Source organism: Carcharodon carcharias, chromosome 16, assembly GCF_017639515.1.
Source record: "Carcharodon carcharias isolate sCarCar2 chromosome 16, sCarCar2.pri, whole genome shotgun sequence".
Taxonomy (NCBI): domain Eukaryota; kingdom Metazoa; phylum Chordata; class Chondrichthyes; order Lamniformes; family Lamnidae; genus Carcharodon; species Carcharodon carcharias.
In genome coordinates, this window is record NC_054482.1 from 14,164,934 (window position 1) to 14,188,186 (window position 23,253).

The window sequence follows — 23,253 nt, forward strand, 5'->3', positions numbered from 1 at the left end:
AGATTTCTAGTACTATTTGCATCAAAAAGTGCTTCCTGTTTTCACACCTAAATAGCCTAATCTAATTTTAAGATTGTGTTCTCTTCTGGACTCCCCTAAGAAATTGGTATGTACCAACTTATGGAATTCTTAAATCATTTTAGGCACTTGAATCAGATCACCTCTCAACCCAACTCAGTTGGCAGTATGAGTTAAGTTTTTTTGCACAGTGCCTATTAAATCCTGATCAGAATTTGTCAGATTTAAAAAAAAACAAAATCAATGCATAAAACACCAAAAATTGCTTCATTAAAATGCTGGCAAAAAAAAATCTCCTCTGTCCTAACATGCGCTTTTCTAATCGCAAGCTTCCATTTCTCCTCTGTTAAACAGTTTGATTCAAAAAGGACATAAGACCCGGTGTTTGAAAGCAGCAGGGTGATGGACCGGGAGGCGTTGCTGTGGAATTAAAATAGAAACAAAGAACAGAAAATGCTGCAAAATACCCAACAGGTCTGGCAGCATCTGCGGGAGAGAGAGAAACAATTGCAGTGTTAGTGTGTGTGTGTGTTTACGCCAGCAACGGGCGAGTCCTTGTCAGGCTCCCCTGCTGTCTGCAGCTCCTTGATGCTTTTTGAATGTACTTGGGAGTTCTTTGAGTGTGGTGGCGTGGGTTAGGGGATATCTCGGTAAGCAACCTTTGCTCAGGGGGGCTTGAGAGACACTGAAAGCTCCGTGTGTGTGTGAGAGACACAGAGAGAGAGAGAAACATCTTGCAGCAACATGACTGAGCTCCCCCTCCTGATGGGTCGCCATTCAAGCAGTACAACAGGGAGCTGCAGATACAAGAGGTCAAGCAAGGTACGAATGGGAGGCAGCGGCTAGTCAAACCTTGCGGATTTACAACGAGGGACCTCTCCCTAGCCTCCAGTCCCTTCTCTCAATCGCCGGGGTCGAAGCAAACCAAGATGTGATTAGCTCCCTCTGTCTGTCATGGCACCGTAAGCGTTGTATCGTCACACCTAACGCTCAGGAAGTGTGTTTCTGTGTAAGGGACAAATCTCTCAGTAACCCAGCCGGTTGAAGGGGGGTTGGCAGAAGATGATAGTTTTATTTGTAGCGCTTAGCGGCTTGGGGGAAAAAAAACGATTCAGGAAATAACCAGTTACAAAGCATTGGCAAAATATGTCCACCTCCAACTTCCAGCAATGTTAACCCTTTCCTTTAATTGACATTAATTTTTAACATCGTGTTTGCAGAAATATTGACAGATTATTACCCCCCGAGTTTTGATAAACAATGCAAGATGTGTGCTCTTGCCGACAAACTCGGGGATGGAAAGATCCTAAATGCATTTACAATCGGCCAAGATGTAACAACCAGAAACGTAAATGCCACATAAAAGAACTTTGAGACCTGCTTACAGTGGAGGCAGGGATTAGGGATGCAGTTTTCCTCAGTGCGAAACAGGAAACAATCTACCCCCTGCCTTCTCTATTGAATCAAATTATGTGCTTTGAACCATAGTTTAAAAGTTGTCAGTGGTGGACGTGAAGGAACCACCCCCCTCTTTGTAAATGGGGCAGATTATTTGATGAAGGAGAAGGGACTGAAGGGTTTTGGTAGGGGATGGATAAAGCTATTCCAGCTATTTCCTTCACAGGTCAGGCTGCACCTATGGAGAAAATCAGAATTCACATTTCAGGCCCATGACCTTCCATTGCCACCCGTCTTCCAGGAAAGCCCACCTCTCCGGGATTTCTAATCAGTTGTCTCGTTCGCTTTCAATGCTTTCTATTTCCCTTCTCATGTTTGATCAGGTATCTCGCTTTCACATCTCCTGAAAGTTCATCAACCTGAAACGTTAACTCTTTATTTCCCTCTCCACAGATGCTGCCTGACCTGCTGGGTGTTTCCAGTTTTTCCTGTTTTTTTCTCTCAGATTTCCGGCATCTGCAGTATTTTGCTTTTCTACAACCATTTTTCTTGGATGGAGGGTGAAAGCCAGTACTGGCTGGTTGGCTCCAGTGGCCAGTTGCCTGTTGTCACCTCTATGTATTCTGTGGTGGTTCCCACAAAATACTGTCACAAGCACAGACATCGCAACTTTATTTAGAGATCACGGAAATCCCAGTGTTATTTTCCAAACAGGCCAAATTTAGATAGGATTCCAGGAGGAATATCGAAAATAGTCACAGTGGGGAACCAACATGAAGTAATATAAAAGCAAAATACTGCGGATGCTGGAAATCTAGAACAAAAACTAAAATACCTGGCAAAACTCAGCAGGTCTGACAGCATCTGCGGAGAGGGACACAGCTAACGTTTCGAGTCCGAATGACTCTTCAGCAGAACTAAGGAGAAATAAGAGGTGAAATATAAGCTGCTTTAAGGGGGGTGGGACAGGTAGAGCTGGATAGAGGGCCAGTGATAGGTGGAGATAGCCAAAAGATGTCATAGACAAAAGGACAAAGAGGTGTTGGAGGTGGTGATATTGTCTAAGGAATGTGCTAATGAGGACATTAAGGGTAGAAAGCTAGACGAGCTAGGGACAGATAGCCCTAGTGGGGGTGGGGTGAGGGGAAGGGATCGAAATAGGCTAAGAGGTAGAGATAAAACGATGGATAGAAATACATTTAAAAATAATGGAAGTAGGTGGGAAAAGAAAAATCTATATAAATTATTGGAAAAAGGGGGATTGGAATGGGGATGGGGATGGAGGAGAGAATTCATGATCTAAAGTTGTTGAACTCAGTACTCAGTCCGGAAGGCTGTTAAGTGCCTAGTCGGAAGATGAGGTGCTGTTCCTCCAGTTTGCGTTGAGCTTTGCTGGAACAATGCAGCAGGCCAAGGACGGACATGTGGGCAAGAGAGCAGGGTGGAGTGTTGAAATGGCAAGCGACAGAGAGGTAATACATCGGCTTCTGAGAGGAAATATTGTTGTGGTTATATGCTAAATGTTTTGTGCTTTTACAGACACATGTGCAAAATGTGCCAATGCTTGGACATTTTGTCCCTGCAATTGTATGAGCCAGTTTCAACTGCATTTTCTGCTTCTAAACATGTACCTTTGCTCACTAGCCTCTGCAGGTAGCTGTGATAAATATCGATAGGATCCCAGTCCCGACTGCAAATCTTATCAGAAAGGAAGCCAGTTGTTCTGTGGCACAAACTACTAACACCCATTATGACGGTGTCAAGGAACAGAGATGTCCCACGTCCAGAAGGTAAGTGTAAACTCACAAGGTAGTTCCAAAGGTCTTTCCAGAACTAAAAAAATCAAAAGGAACCCTTCACAAGTAGCAGGAATAATCAGTGCTGGAAGTTAATAATGGGCTGTGAAGATGGTTCCGAAAGAAGGGAAACGTTTTGAGTTTAACAATCTAGAAATGGAAGTCTATGGGAGACGGTACACAAAACTATCCCATTATCCACTTACAAACATGGGCTCAACTCTTGCGGGCACGTTATCGGGGAACACGATTGATGGTCACAAAGGCTTTGGAAGTTCCAGGCGGCAGAGTTACGTTCGGTTTGCCAGAAGTACAGGTGGTGTGGCCTTTACCAGAAACCCTCAGGGCCGACTTCATCTTAGATTTCAGATCATTTCAGTTTTTGGATACGGCATATAGGCCTAGGCCTGCTTACGTTACAGTAGCCTAAGCCTAGGCTAGCTCGAGTCTAAAGCCAATAAACTGGCTGGAAAAGTACAATGTAAATGTTGGGTGCAGTTGGTGAGTTTCACGTCAGCTCAGGTCATAGGTTTCTGGCGCATGAGGTTCAAAAACATGCGGTGTTTAGATGCGCTTGGTTTTCAGATTGGCGGATAAAGGATACTCGACCTGTAGCTCCATGGGACCTGTCGCTGATTGTCCCCCCACTGACCCGAGGACCTGTCAACACGTGAACTTGGGCTGTTTGGCAACTACTTTTTATTTTTAACACTAATTTATTTAGTGCTGCTTCAAATAGGTGTAGAGTCTGCTCAGCCCTTAAAATCAGTCTCTCAACAATCCAACAGACCCATCACCCCCAGCACTGCTCATCCCCTCCTCCCTCCACAACACTGCTCACCCCATCACCCCCAGCACTGCTCATCCCCTCCTCCCTCCACAACACTGCTCACCCCATCACCCCCAGCGCTGCTCATCCCCTCCCCCTCCCCCTCCCCAGCGCTGCTCAACCCCTCCCCCTCCCCCTCCCCAGCGCTGCTCATCCCCTCCCCCTCCCCAGCACTGCTCATCCCCTCCCCCTCCCCAGCGCTGCTCATCCCCTCCCCCTCCCCCTCCCCAGCGCTGCTCAACCCCTCCCCCTCCCCCTCCCCAGCGCTGCTCATCCCCTCCCCCTCCCCTCCCCTCCCAGCGCTGCTCATCCCCTCCCCCTCCCCAGTGCTGCTCATCCCCTCCCCCTCCCCCTCCCCAGCGCTGCTCATCCCCTCCCCCTCCCCCCTCCCCCTCCCCAGCGCTGCTCATCCCCTCCCCCTCCCCAGCGCTGCTCATCCCCTCCCCCTCCCCCTCCCCAGCGCTGCTCATCCCCTCCCCCTCCCCCTCCCCAGCGCTGCTCATCCCCTCCCCCTCCCCAGCGCTGCTCATCCCCTCCCCCTCCCCCTCCCCAGCGCTGCTCATCCCCTCCCCCTCCCCTCCCCAGCGCTGCTCATCCCCTCCCCCTCCCCAGCGCTGCTCATCCCCTCCCCCCTCCCCCTCCCCCGCTCATTCCCCTCCCCCTCCCCCTCCCCCTCCCCAGTGCTGCTCATCCCCTCCCCCTCCCCAGCGCTGCTCATCCCCTCCCCCTCCCCCTCCCCAGCGCTGCTCATCCCCTCCCCCTCCCCCTCCCCCTCCCCAGTGCTGCTCATCCCCTCCCCCTCCCCAGCGCTGCTCATCCCCTCCCCCTCCCCCTCCCCAGCGCTGCTCATCCCCTCCCCCTCCCCAGCGCTGCTCATCCCCTCCCCCTCCCCCTCCCCCTCCCCAGTGCTGCTCATCCCCTCCCCCTCCCCAGTGCTGCTCATCCCCTCCCCCTCCCCAGTGCTGCTCATCCCCTCCCCCTCCCCAGCACCCTCCCCCCCCAGCGCTGCTCACCCCTCCCCCTCCCCAGCACCCTCCCCCCCCCAGCGCTGCTCTGCCCCTCCCCCATCATCCGCAGCGCTGCTCATCCCCTCCCCCTCCCCAGCGCTGCTCATCCCCTCCCCCTCCCCAGCGCTGCTCATCCCCTCCCCCCCCAGCGCTGCTCACCCCTCCCCCTCCCCAGCACCCTCCCCCTCCCCAGCGCTGCTCTGCCCCTCCCCCATCATCCGCAGCGCTGCTCATCCCCTCCCCCTCCCCAGCACTGCTCATCCCCTCCCCCTCCCCAGCACTGCTCATCCCCTCCCCCTCCCCAGCGCTGCTCATCCCCTCCCCCCCCCAGCGCTGCTCATCCCCTCCCCCTCCCCAGCGCTGCTCAGCCCCTCCCCCATCATCCCCAGCGCTGCTCATCCCCTCCCCCTCCCCAGCGCTGCTCATCCCCTCCCCCTCCCCAGCGCTGCTCATCCCCTCCCCCTCCCCCTCCCCAGCGCTGCTCATCCCCTCCCCCTCCCCAGCGCTGCTCATCCCCTCCCCCTCCCCAGCGCTGCTCATCCCCTCCCCCATCATCCCCAGCGCTGCTCAGCCCCTCCCCCATCATCCCCAGCGCTGCTCATCCCCTCCCCCTCCCCAGCGCTGCTCATCCCCTCCCCCTCCCCAGCGCTGCTCATCCCCTCCCCCTCCCCCTCCCCAGCGCTGCTCATCCCCTCCCCCTCCCCAGCGCTGCTCATCCCCTCCCCCTCCCCAGCGCTGCTCATCCCCTCCCCCTCCCCAGCGCTGCTCATCCCTCCCCCTCCCCAGCGCTGCTCATCCCCTCCTCCCCCAGCGCTGCTCATCCCCTCCCCCTCCCCAGCACCATCCCTCTCCCCAGCGCTGCTCACCCTTTCCCCCATCACCCCCAGCACTGTTCACCCCTCCCCCTCATACCCCAGCATTGCTCATCCTTCCCCCACACCCCAGGACAGTTCACCTCCTCCCCCCGCATCCCCAGCACTGTTTACACTCTTCCGCTAGACGAAGGAGGCGTGTAGAACTGGGAAGGGAGTGGTCAGCTGAGCCAGAGGTGTGGGGCGAAGGGGAATGTGAGGTGTGCTGGGTGACAGGCCAAGGTGGTTTTGCACAGAGCCAGCGGGGATTGTGGGTGAACACGGTGAGGGAGGGGGTGGGTGAGCAGAGTGGGGAATGGGAGTGGGGTATCGGTGAGCACAGCCAGTGGGAATTGTGGGTGAACAGGGTGGAGGGAAGGGTGTGGGTGAGCAGAGTGGGGGAGGGGATGCAGATGAGCAGAGTCGGGGAGGGGATGCGTGTGAGCAGATTGGGGGAGGGGATGCAGATGAGCAGAGCGGGGGAGGGGATGCGGATGAGCAGAGTGGGAGAGGGGATGCGGATGAGCAGAGCGGGGGAGGGGATGCAGATGAGCAGAGCGGGGGAGGGGATGCAGATGAGCAGAGCGGGGGAGGGGATGCAGATGTCCAGAGCGGGGGAGGGGATGCAGATGAGCAGAGCGGGGGAGGGGATGCGGGTGAGCAGAGTGGGGCTGTTGGTGGGACGGCTCTTAGAATTAAAAAGAGTGAAGATTGAAGGTAGACCTCAGTGGTGTGCCTTCAGATCATAATTATGCCTCGCCACGTGGTCTTCTGACTCACCTTGCCGAAGGATCCGCTCTCCATACGGGACTGGAAGGTCCAAAGGCTCCAATAGTAAAAAGGTAAGGCCACAGTTTGGAATGCGATCAGCAGTGTGTGCTGCCACTCTGCTGCTCACTGAAGATTCGGGCCATTATTACCACTAGATCTTAAACTGATAAATGTTTGTGTTCATCAAGCTGAGGGATGTTGGTGCTTGGAATGCACTTTGCATTTGAGTCTCAGTGTCGAGCATTCTGAGGCCAGATATAGGATTCGCTCTACTCTGCCCAGCAGTGGCCAATGACAGTTTTGGCAGGAAAGGTGCAATCTTCACGAGGCATCTCGTCACCTTGATAACAAGCCCTTTGCGCAAATGCAGTGCGCTTTTCCTTGCCTGCACTGTGTAGCAGGGACAGAAACCCGGACACCAAGAACAAAAACTTGAACGGATAAAAGAAAATCCAAAAGCAGATTTTGCAGAGGGTCATAACGGCCATATTGTGCACGGAATGTTCTAAAACAGAAACGGTTGTTTTTCTTTTAGGATGTGCCATTCTTGTACGACCATTCTTGGTGAGGTACTGCCTCGCCAGGAGCCTATGACTCCCAGCTGCAGCAATGTGACATTTTTCCTTTTCCAACACCGGCCACCCTGCCATCTCTGAATCAGCCCATTCCCATTAAAATAGTATCTAGGATGCTCATGACTGCCAGGAAGAGTAAAAATTGATCCCAATAGGGAAAAGCAGTTTGGACCAGTACTCTTGTTTCCCAGTTTTTACTGGTGTTCTGTTTTAAGGTATACAAGACTAGTTTGGACCAGTATTCTTATTTCCAGGTTTTTACTGTTTTTTTTTTCATTCTGGGTGGGCTGGATTTGAACCTATGTCCTAGTGGTGAAAGGATAGAGTTTAACCCTCTGCGCCAACTGGTTCTCCACCATTGTTTTGCCAGTTACATTATTGACTTTGTGTAGTCACCATTCTAGGTTTCCATGATGACAAGTTCTAAGGATAGAATGCACGTTCCAAGGATACAATCCAACGAGTAAGGAAAAGTCCAAGGGACGGACACACCATCCACGGTTGACTAGAAAGGTTAAAGATAGCATCAAACTTAAAGAAAAAGTATATAATTGTGCAAAGATAGGTGGAAGGCCATTAGTTTGGACAGAATATTAGGAACAGCAAAGGATGACTAAAAGACTAATAAGGAGGGAAAAATTTGTATGAAAGCAAGCTAACCAGAAATATAATAACAGATAGAGTTTTTATAAATCTTTCAAGAAGAAAAGTTAACAAAGTGAGCGTTGGTCCCTGTAGAAAGTGAGTCTGGACAATTGATAATGGAAAGCAAGGAGAAGGCCAATGAACTGAACAGGTATTTTGCATCAGTTTTCACTATAGGGGATACAAGTGACATCCCAGAAGCAGCTATACACCAGGAAATGGAAGTAGGGAAGGAAGTCAGGAAAATTACAATCAACAGAGAAGTGGTACTGAGTAAATTGTTGGAGTTGCGGACTGACAAGAGCCTGGGTCCTGATGGACTTCATCCCAGGGTCTTAAAAGAAGTGTTTAGTGAGATTGTTGATGCATTGGTTTTAATTTTCCAAAACTCCCTAGATTTGGGGAAGGTGCTATTAGATTGGAAGATAGCAAGTGTAACTCCAATATTCAAAGAGGGAGGGAGACAGAAAGCAGGAAACTACAGGCCAGTTAGCTTCACATCTGTCATAGAGAAAATATTAGAAGCTATTATTAAAGGAGTTATAGCAGGGCACTTGGATAAGCTCAAGGTCATCAGGCAGAGTCAACATGGTTATGTGAAAGGGAAATTATGTTTAACCAACTTATTGGAGTTCTCTTTGAGGAAGGAACAAATGGTGTAGATAAAGGGGAACTAGTGGATGTACTGTACTTAGATTTCCAGAAGGCGTTTGATGAAGTGGCACATCACGGGTTATTGTGGAAAATAAAAGCTCATGGTATAGGGGGTAATATATTGGCAAAGATAGAAGGTTGGCTGGCTAACAGGAAGCAGAGAGTAGGCATAAATGGGTCCTTTTCAGGTTGGCAAGATGTAACGAGTGGTGCGCCACAGGGATCAGTGCTGGGACCTCAACTGTTAACAATATATATAAATGATTTGGATGAAGGGATTGAAAGGATGGTTGCCAAATTTGCTGATGACTCAAAGATAGGTAGGAAAGTAAGTTGTGAAGAGGACATAAGGAGACTACAAACAGATATAGATAGATTAAGTGAATGGGCAAAGTTCTGGCAGATGGATTATAATGTGGGGGAATGTAAAATTGCCCATTTTGGCAGGAAGAATAAAAGAGAAACATATTATGTAAATGGTGAGAGATTGTAGAGCTCTGAGCTGCAGAGGGATCTGGGTGTCCTAGTGTATGATTCACAAAAGGCTAGTATACAAATACAGCAAGTAATTAGGAAAGCTAATAGAATGTTATCATTTATTGTGAGGGGAATTGAATACAAAAGTAGGGAGGTTGTGCTTCAGTTGTACAGGGCACTAGTGAGACCACATTTGGAGCACTGTGTACAGTATTGGTCCCCTTATTTAAGGAAGGATGTAAATGCATTGGAAGCAGTTCAAAGAAGGCTTACCAGACTAATACCTGGAATGGGTGGGTTGTCTTATGAGGAAAGGTTGGACAGACTGGGCTTGTATCAGCTAGAGTTTAGAAAAGTAAGAGGCAAAACATAAGATCCTGAGGGGTCTTGACAGGGTGGATGTGGAGGGGATGTTTCCTCTTGTGGGAGAATCTAGAACTAAGGGTCACTGCTTAAAAATAAGGTGTTGCCCATTTAAAACAGAGATGAGGCAAATTTTTTTCACCAAGGGTTATGAGTCTTTGGAACTCTCTTCCTGAAAAGTTGGTGGTAGCAGAGCCTTTGAATATTTTTAAGGCAGAGGTGGATAGATTCTTGGTAAGCAGGTGGGATGATAAGTTATCAGGGGTAGGTGGAATGCAAATTTGAGGTTACTATCAGATCAGTCGTGACCTTGTTAAATGGCGGAGCAGGCTCGAGGGGCTGAATGGCCTACTCCTGTTCCTTGTTCATATTTTCATATGTAAGGATGGTCAATATTTGTGCCTGAGCAGCTTGTCAATTTTGATAGTATTTTGGACCACAGTCATCACAATCTACACTGACCCGTCAGCCTTGCAGCAGGTAGGAGATGTAAGTGTGTGACACAGCAAGATCACTGAATTCGATGAACACAGCAGAGAGCCTCACTGTCACAGCACCAGGGTCACACCAACATATAACTAGGTATGGGCAGGAAAGGATTACAGAGTCTGAGGGAGACTGGTGCCCCAAGAGAATATTCAGGGAGACCTCTACTTCTACTCTGTCACAGAATGTTCTACCTCCAGAGATAATTTATTATCAAGCAACAATACTTTTGAAATTCAAGGTGACTTTTGAGAGTATGATTCTTTTACCTAGATGATCTAATTTGATTACTTTTGTCAGCAGAGTTCAAGAAATACCTTTAAGAATTTGTTGGCTCCGTTTTGTACCAAAACAAATTCTGTTTCTTTTAAATAATCTAACTCCTACATTTTGAAACTGATCTTGTTAAAAAAACAAACTTGTTAAATAATGGTAAATCTGATCTTTACTGGAAGAAGTCTTTGGCAGTTACAGGACAAGTCATGATTTATTAATGTACACCCAATGCATGTTTACATACTGGATTTAGTATGTAGCTCTGAGGGGGCATTTTATGCAGCAGAGTTACAGATGCATATGAGTAGGCTTTTTACTTTGCCTTCTCATTTTATAAATTACTTTCTTTCCATTTTTAGATCTCCTCCATTACACACTTCCTCAGCTGAAAGAGCAGAAAAATGTACTGTCCCCATACCTCTTGAAGTGGCTGTGAGCTGGCATTCATTAACCTTCCCTCCCTTCTATTTTTGCAGGATTTACCTTGCACCCACTTGGAAACTTGCCAACAGCCTGGCTGTGTTTGAAAAATGTCTGGGGAACTCTGTGGTGTGGAGCATTTTTGCACTTTACTGCCAGGCCACCTTGTACCCTGCTTATACTTCTGTCGAATTTGTGACTGCCTTCACTTCTGCCTGGCTCTTTTTGTTAATTTTTCCTTTGTTGCTTATGTCTCGTAGTTTGCCTTCTAACCCACCATCAATGAGAGTGAACTCTAAGACCAACTCTGCCAGCATTAGTTCCAACCTACATAAGGCTATGCAAGTGAAAATAAACCATTTGGTTAGCTCTCCTTTCAAACAGAGCACTGTGTCTCATATGCGTCACGTGGTGAGTCATTTCATTTCTTTTTGGAAAGAGTGAATCATTCAGGTTTTATTAAGACTGGCTAGTTCAACAGTCAGATTCTACATTTATTCTCAAATGCACATTAAGGGCTTTATTGGATGTTGTTGGTGACTATTTTTAAGGGTATTGCAATAGCCCTCTGCAGCAGTGCAAGCTATTGTTAAGCTCATCAGCTTTGCTGGACTTCTGTTAACTTGAGTGTTCTTATATAGTTTGCTTTCCTTACTCCTAACTTATATTGTTTTGCCACAGTATTAGGAAGGCAAATGGTACATTGACCTTTATTGCAAGGGGATTGGAGTACAGCAATAAATATGTCTTGCTACAATTATACAAGGTTTTGGTGAGGCCACATCTGAAGTGCTGTGTGCAGTTTTGGTCTCCACATTTAAGAAAGGATATACTTGCAGTGGAGGTGGTACAGTGAAGGTTCACTAAACAGGTCCCTGGGATGATGGGACTGACCTATGATGAGAGGATGAGTAAATTAGGTTTATATTCTCCGGAGTTTAGAAGAATGAGAGGTGATCTCATTGAGACCTACAAAATTCTGAAGGAGCTTGATAGGACTGACGGTCAAGAGACGTCGCTGGTCGGGGAATCTAAAACAGGATAAAGGCTGAGATGAGGAGAAATTACTTCACTCAAAGGGTTTTGAATCTTTGGAATTCTCTACCCCAGAGGGTTGAGGATGCGCCATTGTTGAAGTCATTTAAGGCTGGGATAGACAGATTTTTAGTCTCTCAAAGAATTAAGGGATATGGGGAGCAGGTGGAAGAGGGGAGTTGAAGCCCAAGATCAGCCATGATCATATTGAATGGTGGAGCAGGCTCAATGGGTCATACGGTTTACTTCTGTTTCTTGAGTTCTTCTGTATTGTGGTTTCCAAGACCAGAATATTATTCATTGTTATGGGAGCCTGTTGGTTATATTCCTGTGTTAGAGCGCAGTGTGGCACTGACAGATGAAAGGTATACTGCTGGCTTTACATTGCTCTCTATCTATGGAGCTCTGCACACCAACAGGACAGAGCTATCTTGTCACTATCTTTGCTAGTATTACAAGATTCAAGATGAAATTGGAAATGCTTCAGTTGACCACCTTGCAAGATTTTCTCCAGCTCCTGCTCTCTTTTGCATCTTCCTCATTTCTTTCCTTTTTATCAAACTTACTTGTTCCCTTTATTTTCTCCTCCCTCTTCTCTTGATTGCCATTTGTCTTCCTTCCTGCCCTCCCTCTGTTTACAGGCCACTCCTGCCTGTGTATTGCTGTTGGTGGGTGCTGGATTCAGGCTTTTGCAAACTGTTAACGGGAACCCTGGGCCTGGAGTTTGCTGCCTTTGAATAGTCCTAAAGTTAGGCCCAAAAATACGTCCAACATCCCACCCATTTTGCCATTGTCAAAAAAAGTGCTGCAAGATCCTCTCAATTTCATCGGAGTACGCCTGAACTTAAACTAGATGTATATTGACAGAAGTCAACAGAACCCAGCGAAATGTTGAACTTACACCAATGATTTCTTCTTCGAGTCTAGAAATGCAAGTTTCAACTCATTTAGCCATCATCAGGCATGAGAACCTGCCAAAGGAGAAGCTTTTCAACAGTAATGTAACTTATTCTGATATCATAAAAACACATCTAAAGAAACAGAAAATACAGAGCAAGTCTCAGGATAATTAAAAAGAAAACCTGCAAAAACTGCAATGAAATGTTTGAATTACTTTGGTACTTGCTGATTACAATCTGGATAGACCCTTGAGCAAGTACAGAGGGAGGAGACACACATTTGAGAGTTAGGGTGCGCGGCAGTTTTGCGGCCAGAGATTCATTTAGTTGGAGGGTTTGGTGGATGGAAATAAAAGATCGAGGAGACGTGGGTGTGTTGTTGATGTTACATCCTCGTTTTCTGAGGAAAGCTCCTGGAAGAGTCCCACGTTCACGAAACCCCTCCCTGAATGAATACCCTAACTGTTGACAGCCACATGGGGTTCAATTCAGGAGCCACACCACCCAGAGTTGCCCCTTCGTTGGTCAGTAAAGTGGGCGGAGCTGTGTGGCAGGAAGGTTTCCGATTGGTGGGAATGATTTCGATCTCCTGTTTTTAACCAGTGGAAGTGTTGACTCACCGAGGGCTTTAATTTATCCAGAGATGACAGCGCTATGTGGCCACAATGTGCATGCTCCATTCCCTCAACCTCCCAGTAGGATGCTGAGGGTGAGTGTCGAGGCTGAGTGCCACCGGATGCGATTCAGGAAATATAGTCACCCTAGGGTTTGTATATTTACATGGTGAACTTGCTTATGCTATAACCCACGCAATCTGTTAAACCACGTAATTTGTTCGCGCCCAGGTGTCTCTGCACAGGAATGTGAAGAACATTCCTGGCTGTATCCTGCGAGAATTCCTGTCAAACGGCCAAATTGATTTTCATTAGCAACAGGATTCCCGTAGGAGCTGCCTTGAAGCAAGAGGGGCTCGATTCATTTTGATATTTGTCAGCAAATACTGACATGATGACTGCGGCTTCCAAGACATTGACTTCCAGCATAAAATACTGACGGTTAACTTGTGTGGATCAGTCAATAGGGGCCTTGTAACAAAACGTCATAAATTACATTTTTTTTTAAAAATCCCTCCTTTAAGTTGGAACATTCTACCATAGTGTGGCCTGCCACCTACTGGACAGGAAGGTGACTTTTTTTTCATAAAAAATATACTTTATTCATAAAATTTAGAAAATGACATTACGCAACAATTCAAAGTTGACATTAGACAAGATGCTAAACGGTTTCGTTTCTTTCAATACAGCAGGTGCCACTCTGAGGTGCCTCCCTACACTTATAATTACAGCTTATATTTACAATACTAATTTCATATCAAACCTATAGCTTGAAGAGCTTGACGTGGTTTCCCAGCCCCTCGGTGTACTATGACGAGGTGGCCTTAGACCGTGGCCCTTCCCCATTGAGCCTTTGCGACAGCTGCCTCAGGCTTTAGTGTGTCCCTCAGCACGTCGCCCTGGACCTTGAAATGTGCCAGTTTGGAACACTCGGTCGCTGGCAGCTCTTTGCACCGGAAGGACAGGACGTTCGGGGCTGACCAAAGAGGAGTTCTTACTGAGTTGATGGTCCTCCAGCGTCAGTTGATAGTTATTGCGGTGTACATCTCTCTCCAGACCTGCTATGCAAAGGCACATCCCAGAAGGAGGTGGACAACGGCCTCAGTCCCATCACTTCCAAAATGCAACAAATATATCTCAAGAGTCAGGATCTCAAATCTTTGACCATATTCCAGTGGGAAGCTCATTATAACCATAGCCCCGGATAATGACTAACTTTCTTTCTTCCCATTTGCTTTCAGGAATTTTACTTTTTTTTCATTCATGGGATGTGGGTGTCGCTGGCTGGGCCAGCATTTATTGCCCATCTCTAATTGCCTTTGAGAAGGTGGTGGTGAGCTGCCTTCTTGAACCGCTGCAGTCCATGTGGTGTAAGTACACCCACAGTGCTGTTAGGGAGGGAGTTCCAGGATTTTAACCCAGCAACAGTGAAGGAATGGTGATATATTTCCAAGTCAGGATGGTAAGTGACTTGGAGGGGAACTTCCAGAAGGTGTATTCCCATGTGTCTGCTGCCCTTGCCCTTCTAGAAGGTAGTCGGCGTGGGTTTGGAAGGTGCTCTCAAAGGAGGCTTGGTGAATTCCTGCAGTGCATCTTGTAGATGGTACACACTGCTGCCTCTGTATGTCAGTGGTGGGGAGAGTGAATGTTTATGGATGGGGTGCCAATCGAGTGGGCTGCTTTGTCTTGAATGATGTCAAGCTTCTTGAGTGTTATTGGAGCTACACTCATCCAGGCAAGTGGAAGGTATTCCATCACACTCCTGACTTGTGCCTTGTCGATGGTGGACAGGCTTTGGGGAGTCAGGAGGTGAGTTACTTGCCTCTGACCTGCTCTTGTAGCCACAGTACTTGTATGGCTAGTCCAGTTCACTTTCTGGTCAATGGTAACCTCCCAGGATGTTGATAGTGGGGGATTCAGCAATGGTAATGCCATTGAATATCAAGGGGTGATGGTTGGATTCTCTCTTGTTGGCGATGGTCATTGTCTGGCACTTGTGTGGCGCTTATTAAGTAACCAATGATTTTTTTTTTTGAAGCGTTGCTTTTCCCCAGGAGAAGAATTGAAATTTGAAATCCTAAGTGAAATAGAGCAAATTAAGAAGCTGCAGAGTGACCAGAGGCCTGTTTGTTGCCACCATATTGTTAATGGCCAGCTGCTTAAAGCCAGGTACACTAAACCAATTATTGCTCATTGCTGCTTGTGGGATCTTACTGTGTGCAAATTTGTTGCTGTGTTTCCTGCACCAGAACAGTGACCATACTTCTAAAAGTATTCCATTGGCTATGAAGCACTTTGAGACAACCTGAGATTGTCTTTCTTTAAGTTAGGGTGTGAAATGTAGTACAGGTGTCTCCTGACACATGGCATTCTCAAGCATATATTTTTACATTATTGAGCTGAGATTTTCCATCAATCTTTGATTTTTTTTAGGGGATCAGAGCTTGCACAGGCAGATGCTTGTTCAGAGATCCACTCTTCCTTCACGACCCTGTTTCTTCCCCCTCTCCTGCATTTGAAATTTGAGTAAATTGTGTCATGTCAAATCCCACAGGGTAATGTTAATTCCTGAAAAGTTAAAGGGGGATAAATTTGGGTGTGCCCGCAAGTGAGTCCCGCTCCCAGATGCGGAGGTCTGAAGAGCCCCAGATTTTGGTCCACGGATGTTATCATAATGTACGTAGCGCTGTGGTTGAAGTCCACACAGATTAATGCTCCAACCTCCAGGTAATTATTAAATTCAAAGGGATCTGGAGGAGGAAAGGGTGGGTCTCAGATACTGTGATTGATGGGGTTCGGGTCGGAAGATTGCAGCCCAGAAGGAAATAACAGTTCGGACCAGGGCTCCTATTTCCCAGTTTTTACTGTTTTTTTTTCATTCTGGGAGACTTCACGAGTACTAGATGGGGTTTGGGCCAGAAGCTTGCAGGCCTTGGCCGTTCTTTTGGGTGATTCAGAGTGCTGTTGGAGGAGAGGGGCCAATAGAACTGAGGCCAGCAGGAGATTGGGTGGGGGTGCTGGAGGGCAGAGATCTCGGGACTGGGAGTGCCGGTGATTAGAGTAAGTGCTTATCAGTTTTTACCTGTGGTGCCTAGAGTTGGGTTTCCTGGAGGCAACGAGCAGTGGCTCTGGCTGTCCAGGACAAAGCAAGGCCTCATGCCTGCTTCAGATATGGGTAAAGGATGTCTCTTGCTTGTCCTTTATCAAGATGGTGTCCAACACCCTTCCCATTGGAAGTGTCTGTGTGCATCTTAGACCCATTTTTGAGTGTTATTAGGCCATACAGTGCTTAAAAATGGGCACTACAAAGCTCAATTTCTTCCCAAAGTGTTTGTTCCATATCTTCACGCACAATATTTTCCCTGTGGGTCGTAGTGAAGGATTAGCAGGCTGATGATCAACCTGATGAAACATGTCATGAAGGCTGATTATCAACTTGGTGAAACATGTCATGAACACTCTTAGCATGGTCCTGGAGTGGAACTTGAACCTGGAGCTTCTGATAGAGGCAGGGGTGCTAATGAGCCACAAGACCTCCATACCCAAAACATATATAAAGTGCAGTAATGAGGAAATTCAACAGAAAGTAGTTCGGTTACAGCAGACAATTGCTGCAGAGATCAATGATGCTTTATCTCTCACATTATCGCCTCACAATTTTCTCCTCCATTTTCTTGCCCATCAGACTGAAGCCCCTCCATCCTGTGGTTGTTGAAGGACCGAGTATTATTCAATGCAGAGGTATTTTGCCAGGTTAGTTAAACTTGATACTTGTAGGGGAGGAAAAATAGAATCAAAATACTTGGTGAACCCATACTTCACCAATTGGTTTATGCTCAGTTGTTATTATAAGTGATATCCCGTTCAGGCATGATGATTGATTGTATAGACACATATAAGGCCATTTACTTTTGTATTTGCCCTTGGGATGTAGGTCTGGCTGGAAAGGCTGCACCTATTGCCTGTCCTGAGCTGCCTCAAGGAGGGAAGGAATAAGAACAAAAAAACTGCGGATGCTGGAAATCCAAAACAAAAACAGAATTACCTGGAAAAACTCAGCAGGTCTGGCAGCATCGGCGGAGAAGAAAAGAGTTGACGTTTCGAGTCCTCAGTTCTGTCGAAGGGTCATGAGGACTCGAAACGTCAACTCTTTTCTTCTCCGCCGATGCTGCCAGACCTGCTGAGTTTTTCCAGGTAATTCTGTTTTTGTCAAGGAGGGAAGGGTTGGTCTTCTCTGCTGCAGTGAACTGCTGCAGCCCTGGTGCTGATGGTATTTCCAAGGTGCTGCCCTCTGGTGGGGGATTACACTGGGGCCCTTTTCTAATTAACGGCTGGGATGGGGGGAGAGGTTGAGGAGCAGTTTTCCTCTCAATAGGCTGATGATGCAGGAATATATTTTTTTTCTCCAGCAGGCGGGGAGTGATCACTGGTGAAACGCTTCCACGCAGTTAACCGGTGGCTCATGGTGTTTGGGCCATCTCCCTCCCTTCACTGCACACTTTCCCTCTGCATTCCTTCACTGGGTCCGATCATTGGCTGCCACACTTACTTCCGCCCCATATTTCACAGCCTTGCGAGTGTTCGACCTTGCAATATTGCTTCTGAAGAGGCACCTTTCATTTATTTTTATCTTCAGCAGCTAAGATTGTAACTTCCGGGCTTGGGGAAACTCTTTGCCCCGTTTGTCATTGCCACTTGGTCACAGTCCTACATTTCTCCGTGTTTCCTTAGCTCCCACGCTAACTAGTCTGTGGTTAGATTGAGAATCCTCACCATCATGACATTAACATTAAGCCGATATTGGGACAATGCCATTGACCACCTGTGACCCACACAGATTTTAATATATTGTCGCTGTAGCTTATCACTTTTTTTTTTGCCATCTTAGTTTTTAGTAATACAAATTCCTACATATTGGCATGTGCAACAGCTTTGATTAAACAAGGGAAAAGAGTGGAAAATGTAGCTGCCTCAAAAGGTAGTATTTGTGCCTCTATACATCCTGACAAGTTGCAGTCCCTCAGGATCAAGGGTGACCTGTTTCCACTTCGGTGCGATGGGTTCTGAGATGGCTGGTAAATCCAATGCGTGACCTGCAGACTCTGCCACATGCGGGTTAGGCGGCGCTCGAAGGGTTGGGTAGATGGGCTGGTCGGAGGTTTGTGCGCTCTCTCTAATGCCTCGACTTTGCCTCTGTACGTTCCTGATGAAGTCTCTCGATGTGTTCGGTGCCTCCCCAGATGAACCTGCTCCATTTTGGTTGGTCACAAGTCAGGGACTCCCAAGAGTGCCTGGGGATGGTTGACCTCTTCAGGGATGTTTTGAGGACAGCCCTAGAGTGCAGTGCTACTGATTTGACAGCACTGGTCTTGGTGGAAGAGCATCACCTAATCCTTCATGTTTTCAGTGATAGCATCATCCCACAGAGGTAGTAATTGTGTTATTAATCTGCCCAGTTTTAATTTTGAAATAGCCTATTCCTGGTTTCCGTGACTTATCAAGCAGTGGCCTCTTCATTTTAGAGAAATACCATCTTGTCCATCAAGCCTGTCTTTCACAAATGATGACCAGAACATTATGACTAATCACATCACCCCCAAGATCTCCTTTCTCTATCTCCTGTCTCCAAACCCCAAAGAGTGTCCTCGGAGAGGCAACAAACAGTGAAAAAACCCAAGGCCAGTAAGGTGTACTTCATGAACCAATGTTACTTTTGACATTTACAAAGCCTGACTACAAATCTCCGGTTCAACCAATGAGCACCAAGCACCAATTAAACTCTGGAAGATGGATTTATTGATGAAATGTGAGAGTTATATCTCCCAGCTGTGTTCGCACATCATAAAAAGAAAATAAATTCTATTTCTCAGAATGAAATATACTTTAGTGAAATTTTATTTGCCAATACACGATTGGACTGGCCTCGCTCATAACTATAGACACTCAGAATGATACAGCACAGAAACGTCCTATTTGGCCCATTATGCCTGTGCCAGCCCTCTAAAAGAGCTATTAGTCCCAAGACCACCGCCCCCCCAACCTTGCTCTTTCTCCATATTTTGTGATTCATGGACACCCAGGTCCCTCTGCACCTCACGGCTGTGCAATCTCTCACCATTTAGATAATATGCTTCTCTTTTATTCTTCCTACCAAAATGACAATTTCACATTTTCCCACAATATATTCCATCTGCCAGATTATTGCTCTCTCACTTAATCTATCTATATCTGTTTGCAGTCTCCTTATGTCCTCTTCACAACTTACTTTCCTACTTATCTCTGTGCCATCAGCAAATTTGGCAACCATCCCTTCAATCCCTTCATCCAAGTCATTTATATAAATTGAAAACAGTTGAGGTCCCAGCACTGATCCCTGTGGCGCACCACTCGTTACATCTTGCCAACTTGAAAAGGACCCATTTATGCCTACTCTCTGCTTCCTGTTAGCCAGTCAACCTTCTATCCTTGCCAATATATTACCCCTATACCATGAGCTTTTATTTTTCGCAATAATCTTTGATGTGCCACTTTATCAAATGCCTTCTGGAAATCTAAGAACAGTACATCCACCAGTTCCCCATTATCCACAGCACATGTTCCTTCCTCAAAGAACTCCAACAAGTTGGTTAAACATGATTTCCCTTTCACATAACCATGTTGACTCTGCCTGATGGCCTTGAGCTTATCCAAGTGCCCTGCTATAGCTTCTTTAATAACAGCTTCTAACATTTTCCCTGTGACAGATGTGAAGCTAACTGGCCTGTAGTTTCCTGCTTTCTGTCTCCCTCCCTTTTTGAATATTGGAGTTACATTTGCTATCTTCCAATCTAATAGCACCTTCTCCAAATCTAGGGAGTTTTGGAAAATTAAAACCAATGCATCAACTATCTCACTAAACACTTCTTTTAAGACCCTGGGATGAAGTCCATCAGGACCCAGGCTCTTGTCAGCCCCACAGCTCCAACACTTTACTCAGTACCACTTCTCTGGTGACTGTAGTTCCCCTGACTTCCTTCCCCACTTCTATTTCCGGATTTCTAGCTGCTTCTGGGATGTTACTTGTATCCTCTATAGTGAGAACTGATGCAAAATGCCGGTTCAATTCATCTGCCATCTCCTTGTTTTCCATCATCACTTCTCCAGACTCACTTTCTATAGGACCAATGCTCACTTTGTTAGCTCTTTTCCTTTTTAAATATTTTTAAAAACTCTTACTATCTGTTTTTATATTTCTGCCTAGCTTTCTCTCATACTCTAATTTTCCCTCCTTATTAGTCTTTTAGTCATTTTTTGCTGTTCCTTATATTCTATCCAATCTTCTGACCTTTCACCTATAACACAGATTCCAGAACTGCACACAGTACTCTAGCTGTGGCCTAACCAGTTTTTTATACAGTTTCAGCATAACCTCCCTGTTCTTATATTCTATGCCTCGGCTAATAAAGGCAAGTATCCCATATGCCTTCTTAACCATCTTATCTAACTGTCCTGCTACCTATCTTTGCATAATTATAGGCTTTTCCTTTAACCTTTCTAGTTAACCACAGATGAGGTGTCCGTCTCATGGACTTTTTCTTACTCATTGGAAAGTATTTATTCTGTGTGCTCAGAAATATTGCCTCAAATGTTAGCCACTACATCTCTATTGACTTATCCCTAAATCTAATTTGCCAATTCACTTTAGCCAGCTCAGTTTTCATGCCCTCATAATTGCCATTATTTAAGTTTAAAAACTTAGCCTCTAAGGTCTTCTGGCGCAGTGGTAGCGTTCCCTACCTCTGGGCCAGAAGCTCTGGGTTCAAGTCCCACTTCAGGACTTGGCACATTCTTAATGTGGCCAAACAAGTTGATTATCAGCCTGTGAAGCCTTCCAATACACCTGAATGCAGGCTGTAAAAGTGAGAGAGGTTCCTGGTCAGCCGTATTGCAAACAGCAACGGCAAACCGCTGCAGTACTGTAGAGTCCCACCTTTCGTGGGGGTTATATTCCTGCAAAATCTCGCAAACGGCATAATTGCGAACGATGAACATGCTTTTCAACGGGAGTCGATTAGCCAGCTCCCAGCAATGTGAGGGCAGCATTGGTACAGCAAGTTGTGGTACCTGTATATGACAGATGGGGGAGCCTCTGAGCAATGCAAGACATGTACCGAAAATTTTAGAAAGAGACAATCCTCATTTAAGGAAAAAAATAAATCACCTCAGAAGTGGCAGACAAAATTGGTGAATATTTCAAAATTGAAGGAAGCTGAAATTGCAGCTCTTAACTGAGAGATTTGGACATTTCCAGGTTAATCTCTCGTGTTCGGGCTGCGCTTTAGCTGTAACCCTTCCAGGCACCACTTCTCACCCCTGTCAGAAAGGTGCTTTAAAGAAAAAGAGAGTTAAATGCCCACGGCCAGGCTAATGGAAGTAATCCACTTCCAGAGACTTCCACACTATCTCCCCTTTAGATCGTGTTCAGGCCTCTGCTCCATCATGGCTGCTGTCTCCTCGAGGAAAGAGAAGGGAAGGGAAAGAAAACATGGATAAGCAATCACGATGGGCGATGCGGTGTATAAAGGCTTTAGTCTGTGTAAATGAATACGTGAACAAGGAAGTTGTGGGATTTTACTGTACTTTGCATAATCATGGACCAATCTAATAGAAGTCCATAGTCACCAATGTTACCTGAAGGAGGAAACATACACAGAGGAAAGAAACAACAGTTAAATAGACATAAACTTGATAACTTTTAATTTATTCTTTGACTGTTAAACATTGAACAGGAATTTTAAGCATTTTGTTAAAATTGTTGAATTTTAATGTTATAGAAATCTCAAACCGAAGGTCCCATCCAAGCCGAGGGATGAGATTCCATGAGCAGCTAGTCAACTACCTGTCTTATGATGATTGTGTGAGAGAGACACCAGATACCCTTCACCACACCTCCATTTGCTCTCTGAAGGATGAAGAAATAAGTGAAACTTGAGATTTGCAGCAACATGTAGTGTTTTGCAAAGAGAGCGCCAGAGAAGCTTCACAGTTTGCTTCCCTTACCTGGGGGACTCTCTTAGAGCATTGTCGCCATCTGGAATGATGGCCCTCTTATGAAGAAAAGACCACCACTTCATGAATCAGGGTCATGGAAGAGAAACTGGTGCCAATTATGGTGAGACATTTAACTTAGCTCTAGTTGAATTTTGATACTATGCCAAAAATAGGCAAAATAATTTGGTTTGGCAATTGAGAGGGAATGGAAGCCTCATGAGAATCCTTTGGAAGACAATAAAAGGATAGATTCTGGAACATAATCAGTTTACTTGATCTTATTTGCCTACCAATACTTATGAGCTATTTTTCTCCTCTCCCTTGAAGACGTTGCCTCCTCACTGGGGTATGATTTCACATGTAGCTTTTACCCTCTTGCCCAATAGACTATAATTCGTGAGTGAGATTTGACAGTCAGTCTTGACAGACTGTTAACCCACAAAATGCATTAAAGCTGAGCCTGATCTGGACTGTATCCAATAGCTCACACAGGTACATGCTTCCAATAGAAGCTGCTCGCTGACTGACGAGTGGGAACCCTGAGATCCGCCTTTCTAACTGAGGGACCCTCAACCCAATGGCATTACCTTACAGGTTCTTGACTTAGATCAGCTAACTCAATGCAGAACAGAGGTTGAACCTAGGATCTTTCTGGCCTGTGGGGCTCCGTTAGTAACCGGATAAACTTGCTGAGCTGTTAGGAGAGCTGCTTTATTTGATCTATAATGTAAAGAATTTAGATCACAGTATAAATACAAACTCTTAATGAAGAAAGGGCTACAATTACTTTGCTTTTTGGCCCTCCTGTTAGCTTGTGAAAAATAAGCCATTTCCCAATAATAAACAGGAGTCTAAAGTGTTGTCTTTGTCTCCCTTGACATATCAAATTCCGTTATTAAACTAAATCAAATATAATAGCTTTTAGAGTGTCACTCTTCAATTTGTTCTGTGAAGAGTTATGAGTGAGGCACCATGGTGAACTTTCCCTTCCCTATAAAGAAGTAGCTTCTCTTGCCTTGATACCTTTCCAGAAGGCTGGATGAGATCAAGAGATGCTTGTATGGAGAATTGCTGTTGGGAACTTGAGCTTTACTACTTTATAAATCATG

The 23,253-nt window shown here is 46.3% G+C and overlaps 1 protein-coding gene across 2 annotated transcripts; it reads left to right on the forward strand.

The window, feature by feature from the left end:
* The first annotated feature begins 592 nt into the window (after positions 1-592).
* On the forward strand, positions 593-22,395 carry LOC121289351. Of its 2 annotated transcripts, none has more exons than XM_041208716.1 (6): positions 593-840; positions 3,061-3,206; positions 10,827-10,977; positions 15,153-15,283; positions 16,800-16,867; positions 21,928-22,395. In XM_041208716.1, the coding sequence occupies exons 1-6, from the start codon at positions 763-765 to the stop codon at positions 22,083-22,085; spliced, it is 732 nt and encodes a 243-aa protein (XP_041064650.1). In that variant the 5' UTR covers positions 593-762; the 3' UTR covers positions 22,086-22,395. The 2 variants fall into 2 exon arrangements, with proteins under 2 accessions (XP_041064650.1, XP_041064651.1); XM_041208717.1 differs by lacking the exon at positions 21,928-22,395 and adding an exon at positions 18,637-18,726.
* The last annotated feature ends 858 nt before the right edge of the window (positions 22,396-23,253 follow it).